Source organism: Haliotis rufescens, unplaced genomic scaffold (genome assembly GCF_023055435.1).
Source record: "Haliotis rufescens isolate VD_foot unplaced genomic scaffold, xgHalRufe1.0.p SCAF_4, whole genome shotgun sequence".
Lineage (NCBI taxonomy): Eukaryota > Metazoa > Mollusca > Gastropoda > Lepetellida > Haliotidae > Haliotis > Haliotis rufescens.
This window is the reverse complement of record NW_025964112.1, coordinates 55,929,849-55,941,947: the sequence shown is the minus strand read 5'-3', so window position 1 is coordinate 55,941,947 and position 12,099 is coordinate 55,929,849. Positions and strand designations below refer to the sequence as shown.

Genomic DNA, 12,099 nt, shown 5'->3' with positions numbered 1-12,099 from the left:
GCCCTGCCTGTCTTTAATCAGCTTGGAGCATGCTCAGTTACCTCCCTTGCTCTTTCACGCGAAGGCGCACGGGAGGCCTGAGACACCGCAACGTCGATTCAATCGCGACCAGATCTGTTAGTCGTGGGTTTGAATCCCATATTCACCCCAAGTATGAGTCATAATTTGCAATCAGGTTTCGCCTGCTGGTATATAACTGAAATACTGTATTGTGCAGCGTAACTTTCCCCTCACTTCTGTCAACATGAAGCATGTTAGAGTTACCCCCCTTATCTTTCGTTTGTTAGTCGTTTTACAAACATCGCATTAAAATGTAATGAAGCACACACACACACACACACACACACACACACACACACACACACACACACACACACAAACACATACATATATACACATACCATGGGCGGATACAGCTTTTTTTAAATGGGGGGTGCACAATTAAGACCTATTTATTGTCCTAGGTGGTAATTTATACAGAAATAAATATTTTTCTCGAAATAAAAAGGGGGGAGTGCGCACCCCCGCACCCCCCTCTGTATCCGCCCATGCATACACACATTTAAATTAAAATAGCGACAAATATTTGTATTGTTATTTTACAGACTTCGAAGTCAGCTGCACGTGCACTGGGATACAGCTGTGCAAACACTTAGACGGCAGCTCGTGCAGTTTATGACAGTTGTTGCCAAGGAGACACAGACGCGAGAGGTAAATATCAGTCTTCTTCGAAAATCCTACCCACAAGTCTTCAAACATAATTGCATTCTGACCTCGAACACGTTTCCACTGACCTTTATCATTTGAAACTTTAGTCTTTAATATTTGTGTGATAACAGTTCCAGAGCCTCTCGTCCAATCAGAAGTCGGCTTACATGAAGTTGCTCAATGAAGCAACACAATTGCTGAGACCATCATCCAATGAAGATGAAGATTACAAGGCTTTTCGAAGTCAGATGACCAATATCAGGAAGGTTATTAGCGGTGTTAAACCAGGTACGCCGTTGTCAGTATTATTTCAATGCTTAATCATAATCTGTTCCTAATTTGGAAACTGACAGCCTCCGTGGTCTAGTGGAAGAGCGTCCGCCCGGAGAGCGGAAGGTCCGGGATTCGATCATTCCAAAAGACGTTCAATGATGGTAGTTGTTGCTTCCCTGCCTGTCGCTCGGCATTAAAGGGCTAAAACAAGGACTGGTCTGCTCGGAGTCAGTATACTATGTCTGAGTGGGGTATTCATGTTACACTGCCGCATGGTATCTCAGTGGGCTAGCACTATAAGTCGGCATCAGTCCGGACTAGTACAAGCAGCTACGCGCACACACGCACACAGAGAGAGTTTAACTAACCTGAGTCGTATAGCAATTGTCTTGCCTGGTTCTTTTCAGTTTCATACCTTCCGTTAATGCAGAGAAGTGTATACACTCACTTGGACATTTATCATCTGGTAAACAATTACGTCAGTTGATCATTTGTTTCAGGCATGAAAGACCTGAGGAATGGAACAATTAATAAATGGAACTCGACAAACAAGACGTTTCAAATTTTTACTGTAAGTATTTCTTTAATTCTATTCTTCCTCTTTTGACAATATGGGCGAAATATTGATGACGTGACTTAACAGTCCGATGCAGTAAACTACGTTTATAACGAATACACTTATAACAAATTGACGGATATAACGAACTGTTGTTGTTTTTTGTCCCGTCCATTTTCTGTATATATGCTGAATTTATGCTTATAACGAACTACGGTTACAACGAACTAAAAGTAGTGGTCCCTTTGAGTTCGATATAACCGTAGTTACTGTACTGTATTCAGACATGCATAAGTGACATACATAAGTGGCAAACAATGTCTGCATTAGACTATCTACCAAACATTTATTGCAGTCAAGTTAAGATGTGTGTTCATTGAGGGACGTGTATGTAAATTGACGTTACTTAATAATAATTTAGTTGATTAATAAAACAAACTGACAATAATCGAACATTCATTCAGAGAAGTGTATGTAAATTATTGCAAATAAAAGAAGTGATAAATATGTAAGCACCTTGTGTTGAACACGGAAATGATAAACACAAAGTTACCCCATATTTAGTCCCATGTAAGCACAAGCCAACACGAGTTGTGTCCCCTTGCAGGAGCTGGTCACCTACACGAAGACGTTCAAGAGAGATGTGTGGTCACGTCGGGAAGAGGAGAACCTTGTGGTCAGAGACCTGGAGAACCCACCGACCTTCACCTCCAAGGCCTACTTTGAACGGTAAATGAATACCTATTATACATTATGTTAAATTGTACTGAAATATGATGCATATATTTGTTTATTTTCAATTCTGATTCTTAAAATGTCAAGGAACATTGTTTTTGTAAGAGAAAATTCACGTCATGCATTTGGCAGTTCTAAACTTACAACGCCAATGCCAGTCTCGGTTATCTTCCAAACCAGATTGCATTGGGCGTAAAAGGTGATAGTGATGAGAATTATATGAATGGGTCACTGAACATCAGTGTAACACTGTTATGGGATTCCTTGGCAATTAAGAAGCGTTCTTGTTGATCTCGTATTATACTTTATACATTATACTTTAAATAAATAAGATGACACCCTGATTCTATGTTTGTAACCAGATCTGTTTGTTGTTCCTGTTGCAGAGCACTGCCCGTGATTGATATTGACAATGTGACAAAGCAAAGCAGACTGACCACTGTCCGATCTGAGATCTACATCCACGAGCGACACCGGTCCAAGAAGCCAGTGGCGCCACCTAGGAAGAGGCGCGGGCTGAAGGAACAGCGATCAAGCAAACCACAAGACGAGGAGTTCTCCGAAACTACGGAGTACTCCGAGGAGAGGAAGACATTTGTGATCACGGGAGTGATAGATCCTCGCAACAAGCAGACCCTGAGCGTGTACCAGGCTCTGTCTAAAGGCGTCCTCAACCAACAACACGGGACCTACGACAACCCAGACACGGACTATTCAATATCCATACCAGAAGCCATCCAGCTTGGCTACATCATTGTAGAATACAGGGATCATTTCGTTAACGGAGACATTGCCGAGAATGGATTTTCTGGTCTGCAGAATTCTATTGACACAAAAACATTTGACATATCCGGTGTAATAGATCCTCGTACCGGGGAATGGATCAGTGTTAAGGAGGCCATTGCTGCTGGAATTCTTGACCCAAGAACTGGCAAGTTCAAGAATCCCGTTACAGGGGAGGAGATGACCATTCTTGATGCCATCAAGGCGGGGTATCTGATGGCAGACCCAGCCCTCTTCGCCGAAGGAGCACAGGAGAATGGTGCGTTCATGTCTGTGGAACTTGCAGATGTTTCCTATAAGATTTCTGGAATCATTGACCCAACCACCGGAGAGGAAATCTCACTAAAGCGTGCAATACAGGATGGTGTCATAGACCTTGCAAACGGGGTATACCGGAATCCTTTAACTGGGGAGGTTATGTCCATAGCTGATGCTATCAAACGAGGCTTCATTAAGGGACGACCGTTTGATCCTTCTCGAGACAAAGACGATGGTGATGTTCTGAAATACCAGCAGCTTCAGGTAAAGAAACAGAAGTTTCAAGCTGCAGATCTTGACAGTGCAGATGGAATGGACCTTGCCAATGCTAAAATAGATCCTAACGAACTTCTCTACAGCAAGATCAGAGACAAGATTGATACCAGTGCTAAAGGTATCAGAGACCCCAAAACCCACAAAGCTTTGTCAATAGACGAAGCATTCGAAATGGGCATTCTCAATTTTGCTAAAGCAGAATACGACACTCTTGACGGTGAAATCATGCCATTAGAGGAAGCCACTGCCAGAGGCCTCATAGAACCCTCGGTGCTAAAGGAAATCTTAAAGACATACCAGGAGGCCAGTGTAGGAGAGCTGATAGACGGGGGTAAGTTCGACCCCGACACAGGACTAGTGACAGACCCCATAACAGGGTTGACCCTTTCTCTCCAGGCTGCTGTGTCTCAGAAAATCATAGACCCGGAGACGACGTTCTTCTACGACGTTCCATCACATCGGGTGATGAGTCTTCAGTCAGCTATAGTCGCTGGGAGGTGTAATCTCAAGACGGGCTGTATAGTGAAGGGAGAAACGGGGGAGGAGATATCGGTGAGTGAAGCTATCGAAGCTACTCAGATCTTTGCCCACATTGACCCCGGTCAGCTGGCCGAACATGCTGAAACGATCTCCAAACTTCGAGATGTGATGGACACTAAGATTAAGGGAGTCCGGGTCCCAACTACCAACGAGGTGCTATCTATAGAAGAAGCTGTAACCTGCGGTGTTCTGAATATTCCAGTGGTGGCCTATGCAGACATCAAAGTCAGCGAGGACATTCCACTACAGGTGGCGGTCAAGAGGGACAAAATGGAACCAGAGGCAGCCGTTGCATTGTTTGCTGCGTTTGATAAACTCTCACTTCAGGAAAGCATAAATTCGGGAACACTGAATCCAAAATCAGGCAAGTTTGTGAAAGCGGATACTCGTGAAGCTATTCCTGTAGATGTTGCCCAAACTGCGGGAGTATGGAACCCTAATTATGTGTACTTTGTAGACAATGAAACTGGCATGGTTACCAGCCTCGGGTCTTTTATGGATAGAGGGAAGTTCGATCCTCAGTCCGGTAAGGTTATCAGCAGTGCTTCCGGTCAAGCGATGACCATTGAACAGGCCATAGCCAGTGGCCTCATAACCGCTAGCATTGAGCCAGAGAAGTATATTGATACGTCTACGACTCTTAAAGACCTCATCGACAACGGTAAGGTTAATCCCAGATCAACAACTTTTGTGGCACCCAATGACCTTAGAATGTCCTTGAGAGATGGCCTTGCCCATGGATTTCTAACTATGGGATCAAAGGTCAAACTCGATCCTTCCACTGGGGAACTATTTTTGGTGTCGGATGAAGAAATTGTGCGAGCTTTGGTTGATGTGAAGGAAAATACAGATTGGCTGAGTGACGTGGAAAAGACGATTGGAAGTCAAGGCAAACCAAGCGAGAGGCTTGAAACTTTAAAGAAACAGTCTACAGACACCAAGGTAGGCATTCTCAGCATTCTGTTTGAAGAGACTAATTAGCAGCTGAAATCTTTTTCATAATGTGATTAAGCATAAAACGTCAATATGATAAATTACCAACACGTAACCTTAGGGCACCTGGCTCAGCTTTAGTAGGTCACTGCACGGGCGGGCCTTCTGTGTCTAGTTAACGCTGCAATGCGAGTAATATAGACCTATCTTCTCCACTTAAAATGGGATATCTCCTGACTTTATATCTGAATGTTTCCTGTCCTGGGCTATGATGACTTACGCCCGGATTAATGTCCTATAAGATACTCACTGAGTGTTCCTAGCCTCCCTACACAGCAATGTCCTGTATGTTGGGCTGGGTCAGGTGTTTCTCCAGAATATAGGCGTCAAGAAAGATACACATTTGTGCTGATGAAATGAATTCATATCTGCCTGGGGCACTCGGGTAGCCTAGTGGTGAAAGCGTTCGCTCGTCACGTCGAAGACCCGGGTTCGATTCCCGATATCGGTTCAATGTGTGAAGCCCATTTCTTGTGTCCCCCGCCGTGATATTGCTGGAATATTGCTCAAAGCGGTGTAAAACCATACTCACTCACTCACTCTCATAATTGTCCAATATATCTGTGTAATTTACGTATTACTATTCAGAAAGTGGAAAGGTGTATATTGGTTCATATATACATGTACTTATCCTACGGACCCGTGAATTGGTCTTCAGCAACCCATGCTTGTCGTAAGAGGGGATCGGGTCTCAGGCCGCTGACTTAGTTGATGTTTGTCATCGTATCCCAATTGCGTGGATTGATTTTCATGATGTCAATCACTGGATTGTCTGGTCCAGACTCTATTATTTACAGACCGCCGTCTGAGTGGAATAATGCTGAGTGCGGTGTTAAATAACAAACACACAAACATTATCTAATTGTATACCACCAACTAAACCCACATGGTCCAGTAAATAGGGATACTAAACCCGATTTAATGCACGTTACTATCATTGATATCATGGACTCAGACAATCAAAAATGTTGCAAATTAGTATAATTGTACAGGGATAAGGGATGGAAATTATTCAAGCTTTGATAACTTGACCATCTGTAATCTATACAAATGAAATGGACACCATCTCGTCTGTAATAAGGATGTCAGTACGTACGCAGCCATCCCATCTCTAACTCAACTTAGGGTGCGGTCGGATAGCCTAGTGGTTAAAGCGTTCGCTCGTCATGCTGAAGATCTGGGTCGATTCCCCACATGGGAAAAATGTGTGAAGCCCATTACTGGTGTCCCCCGCCGTGATATTGTTGGAAATATTGGTAAAAGCGGCGTAAAACCATACTCACTCACTCACTAACCCAACTTAGCAGCGTGGTAGTCTAGTGGTTGAAGTGTTGTGCCGTCCGAATGGGTTCAAATCCTTATTAGGTACAATATATGAAGGTCATTTTTGGTGTCCCCGTGCGATGTGGCTGGAGTATTGCGGCATAAAACCCTATTCACCCAATTAATCCCTTACTCGGGGGCACGGGTGGCCCAGTCGTCTAAGCTGCCGCAAATCGCTGTGCAGAGTTGCGTCCCTTGGGCACGCAAGAAACCTATGATTGGTTCGAATCCCGGTTCGCCCCGATTATGTTTCTAGGTTTGTCAGCACCATACCCGTGCTCGTGGGTTTCACCGAAGTGGTAAACGTCTGAGACATGCATCACGTCGTGCTTTCCTCCCACATTAAGCTGACACGCCGTGATATAACTGGAATACTGTTAAAAGCGGCGTTTAACACAACTCACTCACTCACTCACAAATCCCTTACTCAATCACCCCCTCACTCGTCCCCAGGTTGTCAAGGGCGACATTGAGGAGCGGGAACCGGCAGTGAGGTCCGCCATCAAGCAGGCCGAGGACCTCATTGAGAACAACAAAGGTGTCAAGAAAGATGAAGGAGAGCAGCAGATCAAGAAACTCCGCTACAACACCGCTGACCTCAAAGTCAGATTCGATGCTGTAAGTACTTTATGACTCTCCTTACATTTCCTCGCTCTTTGCCTTTTATGTGAACAAGATACGTTCTTCAAGTAAGTATGTTTTTTGACAAAACGAACCGAATTTGAATGTTATACACACATATGCATAGTTCAAATTAGTGTCGGAAGGGTTATCTGTCCGTGTTGTCATATATAGATGTTAGTCTGTTTGCAAATGATATCAGAACGCTGTTGAAGTCACAATTACACAAAACTGTACCCAAATATTTTGTCTGATTAACAATAACATCTGTTTTAAGTATCGATCATTTCAAACCGAAATTGTGAGATCGGTGAATGATAATCAGGTTTCTGATTTTTTATGTAGGAAAATATGTTTTGAATTTTGATTGGTGGGAAAATCCTTCACATTTTCAACATCTTCCCTCAGGCGTCGAATGAAGCCACCACCCGCACAAAACGCATGGATGGTATGTTCGAGGAGTTGGAACAGTTCTACGGTAAGCTAGAGAACCTGGATCAATGGATGGATGGTGCGATCGAACGCACCCAAGACCTTCAGAGTTCCAAAGGCGACGTGGAGGCACAATTCAAGGCTTTCAAGGTAAACTTGCCTTTGTAAAATGGATAAAGTTTAGCTGTTATTTAGTAGTAGTAGTAGTAGTAGTAGTAGTAGTAGTAGTATACAATTGATAGTATTAATATTATTTGGCAATTACTAAGTAGTGGTATAAAGGAGCACTTATAAAATTAACTTAAAATGTTTCGACAACATCATCACCGTTGTTGACCCGTGAAGATCCGGGGTAGAATAGGTCTTCAGCAACTCATGCTTGCCGTAAAAGGTGACTATGCTTGTCGTAAGAGGCGACTAATGGGATCGGGTGGTCAGGCTCGCTGACTTAGTTGATGCATGTCATCGTATCCAATTGCGTGGATCGCTGCTCATGTTGTCAATCACTGGATTGTCTTGTCCATACTCGATTACTTACAGACTGTCGTCATATAGCTGGAATATTGCTGAGTGCGGCGTTAAACAAAAACAAACAAACAAATCACCGTCGTTGTGGCTTTCATCATCACTAGCTACGTCATCACAACGTCATGACTCTTGCAGGCCTTTGTGGAGGAGGTAAAAGAGAAGGAAGAGGACCTAGCCGATATCGCCAAGCTGTCGGACAACTTCAGGGATGACGCCCAGGTAACGCTCAGCTTCATAGTAAAATAACAAACTCGCGTTGTAACGGTAGAAGGTTGAGAGATAAAAAGGTCAATAACAGATATTCCTTTTTTTGTTTAAAAAAAGACAAAACCCTTTCCCTTTTCATAACAAATAACAGCAGAGTCCGTTGTATGATTCTGACTATATGATAAGCATATGTTTATGAATCACTATCAAACAGTGATGATACTAGGTGCGAAAAATCGAACGTTTTCTGCCCTACCGTATCTGCAGGGTTTTCCTTATCAGTTTACCCCCAAACGTGTTTAATTACGAAAACGAAATTAAGAAATAATTTAAAAAAATGACAGACAAAAGATAAACAACAAACTAGCAATAGAACGTTGAAAAGGTTTTGTAGCCACTTTTCGGGTTTGATGTTGTAAAATCTTCAGTGTTCACGACCTCTCAGTATAGAACAAACAAGCCATTATCAAAAAGAGATTTGTAACTATCTGAAGTCAGTTCGCCATTAACTCAATTTGATAAATCGGTTTTGACCAATCGGCGTTCGTGCATCCATTGTCTTCTATCAGGTCCGCGCCATAAAAACGATTTACTCGCAAAACGTCCATTGACAGCAACAAACCGTTAGATAATTTACGGACACCGTTTCAGGATACTTAGCTCCCTCGCTATAAGGCATGACTTCTTACCAAGTCACTATCGCTACGGGAGACATATTGCCTCATTATAGTGGCTAAATACATTTGAATGCATCAGTAAGCACAAAGGAGGTTCCTGGACTGTGTTATGTGTGTATTGTCTAGGGGTTGTTGATACACTCGGCTTAACCCCACTCCGGGGAATAACAGGGTGCCTACCTTAACATCAACATGTCGGATTTTGACGAGGAGGACGAGGTATTTATATTTTCTAACCTTTATAACGACTTCATTTATTTTGGACCTATTTCAGTAAGCTTATACGATAGTTTACAGGCTAATTTACTTCACGTGTCTCGAACTTCGGGTTTAATGTTTGGGAAATCACTATTTCCGTCACTGACAGTACCACGTGTGACGATATATCTGAAGCAGGTGTAGTCAGTATTATTATCATATGCTTTTCAAAAGCAGGCAATACAATTCAACGAAACACTTATGGATCAAAGTTAAACTACATACTGATAAGAATGTAATATTTACTCTACTCTAACATGTTCACGGGGAGGGGGGAGTGTATTCAACAGTCTACTTTGTATATCAGACACATAGTTCTCCCAGTCTATAGGTTGGCGTGAAACAACAGGTCACTTTGCTATTATACTTGAAGTTGGTTTTAAAATACCACGTTCCTAATTGTTCTAGTTTCACTTACTATTTGGATCGATGTGACAACCTATCTGTTTGGTTTGTTGCACAAGTACTCTTGTGTCATATTGTGTAGGTATTATAATTTCATGTTCTATAAGCGTGGTGTTATGTTGCAAAGCCGTTATAGTGTCGTGGTCATATGATGGTTGCAATGTGTGGTGCTAAGTCTGGTGTGGGGCGGTCGGGTAGCCTAGTGGTTAAAGCGTTCGCTCGTCACGCCGAAGACCCGGGTTCGATTCCCGGGTACAATGTGTGAAGCCCGTTTCTGGTGTACCCCGCCGTGATATTGCTGGAATATTGCTGAAAGCGGCGTAAAACCACACTCACTCACTCACTATGTCTGGTGTCTCCTGTGTGATATTGATATGATTACAGATATTATATTCGGAAATCCTGAATCTGTCCAATATGTTTATACATCCAGAAATTAAAAATCCACCACACTTTGAATTCATTTTTGGTTTCTTTTCCACATCTAAAAATGTACTGTCATTCTCCTTCAAAACGAATCTGTGTCAGTCAGATACATACAACAGTGGACGTGACCCAAATACCTTATTTACCCGAAAGTAAATAGCCATATTAAAGTAGAACTCATTTCTCCACACATTGATATAAGACCACGGTGTGTAGGGGGGTTCCTGTGGCAGGGTATTGTACACTACACCTCTCATTGTTCATGGGCTCTGGTACCGGGGTGGCAATCCGCCTCTATAAACACACCTGTAATGAACTAAAGCTTGAGTCGACAGCGTGAAGTAACCACTGGCTGCGTCATTGTAATGTAGGGTAGTTGAATATGGTATTTCTGAGGTGATAATACTATACAAGCCAACGCGTCGTACAATGGACTTCCTTAAACTGTAAATGACCCGTGTTTTCTATTGTGTGGACACCATTTATGAAAATGACAAATTGGTTTAATATTTAACAGTTTATGACTGAATTTGTGTGATCCATTCGTATATTGCCACAGCTGTTTTGGCATTTACGCCAAATGGAATCTGTTTCGGCAGAAAATCTAGAATGGTTATTCTCTTTCATTGACAATCTGTATTTATCTATTGTTTTTTCCAGGATTTCGACCGCGAGGTTGATGCCTATAGGAAGAGGCTGCAGGTCCTTCCTACCATTAACGAGGAAGCCGAGAATGGAATCCTTGATGACGAGATTGAGTCAATTGAGGCTAAGTACAAGGACATATCTCGGGACTGTGCAAAGCATATGGACCGGCTTGCTTCTCTCATGAAGAACAAGAAATCCTTTGATGACCTCAACGATAGACTCACTGCTGTCTACCCTGCCCTGCAGGAGAAGCTGAGAGAGATCGCGGATGAAGATTTTGGTAAGAACCCTGCCAAAGATGCCAAGGATCTTGGAAGTCTGAAGGCCATGAAGGCAGATCTTATTGGGCAAGAAAGGAAACTGAAGGATCTGTCAGCTGCTGGAGAGAGACTGGCTGCAGGGCTGGCTGATGCTGGTCTCAAAACTGAGGCTAAGGATGTGCAGGATACGGTGGACGACCACAAGGAACACCATGCTGCCCTCCTAGAATGTATCCAGGATAAGGAACATCAACTGGACTCTGCTGTGGCACAGCAACAGAATGTGATGAGTCGGCTTGACGGTGTTGTGGATTTGATTGAAGATGCCGAGAGGCTCCTTAACTCTCGGCAACCGATTAGTCTGAACAAGGACAAGTTGGCTCAGCAGCTGCAAGATCAGAGACTGCTGAACGCCGATCTTGGCAGCAACAAGGCTCTGATTGACCGTCTGTCAAAAGAAGCTCATGATGTTTCTGGAGCCGATGAGAAACTGTCAGACCTGACGGACAGGATAGAAGACCTTGAACGAAAGGCTGACATGAGGACTCAAGAGCTTGAAGATGTGTCAAGTGGCATCAATGACTTTGAGAACAAGACGTCTGACATTGACTATTGGCTGGATGAGTCTATTATGTCTCTGAAAAATAAGCCGAAAGGTGCTACCCAGAAGGCAATGAAAGCGAAAGTAGACGCCCTATACAAGGAGAAGCAGGATCGAGAGGAAGAGATGGAGGGGCTGAGGGACGCCTGTAGACGCCTGATGGATGACGACAGGGTCACTGATGAGTACGCCATGAAGGAGACGCTGGGCGCGGTGGAGACGAAGTGGCATGACCTCACGGAGCTGCTGGTGCAACAAGTCTCTCTGGAGGTAGGAGATGAATGGCCTTGTTCTGTTCATAGTTATGCTTGTCTTTGTACAAAAGGGGCACGATCTATCCACAATTCGGTGTGCAGAGTTGCATCCCTTGGGTACGCCAGAAACCTATGATTGTGGGTTCGAATCCCCGTTCACCTCGGTTATGTTTCTAGGTTTCATCAAAATGGTAAACGTCTGAGAACTGCATCACTTCAAGCTTTCCTCCCATTCTAAAATGACATGTCGTGATATTTTTTACTGTGGAATATTGCTCAAGGCAGCGTTACACCCAACTCACTAACTCGCTCAATCTTTGTAAAAAAAATTGATTCA

The 12,099-nt window shown here is 43.4% G+C and overlaps 1 protein-coding gene across 7 annotated transcripts in view; it reads left to right on the top strand.

The window, feature by feature from the left end:
• The window catches only part of LOC124114728 (dystonin-like), a 117,594-nt gene that overhangs the window by 56,989 nt on the left and 48,506 nt on the right, over nt 1-12,099 (top strand). For all 7 annotated transcript variants that reach the window (XM_046475477.2, XM_046475456.2, XM_046475485.2 and 4 more), the window contains 9 exons: nt 606-711; nt 840-996; nt 1,482-1,552; nt 2,145-2,266; nt 2,659-5,071; nt 6,899-7,063; nt 7,475-7,648; nt 8,162-8,245; nt 10,660-11,778. In XM_046475477.2, coding sequence (XP_046331433.2) covers nt 606-711; nt 840-996; nt 1,482-1,552; nt 2,145-2,266; nt 2,659-5,071; nt 6,899-7,063; nt 7,475-7,648; nt 8,162-8,245; nt 10,660-11,778 — 4,411 coding nt within the window. The remainder of the gene's footprint in view (nt 1-605; nt 712-839; nt 997-1,481; nt 1,553-2,144; nt 2,267-2,658; nt 5,072-6,898; nt 7,064-7,474; nt 7,649-8,161; nt 8,246-10,659; nt 11,779-12,099) is intronic.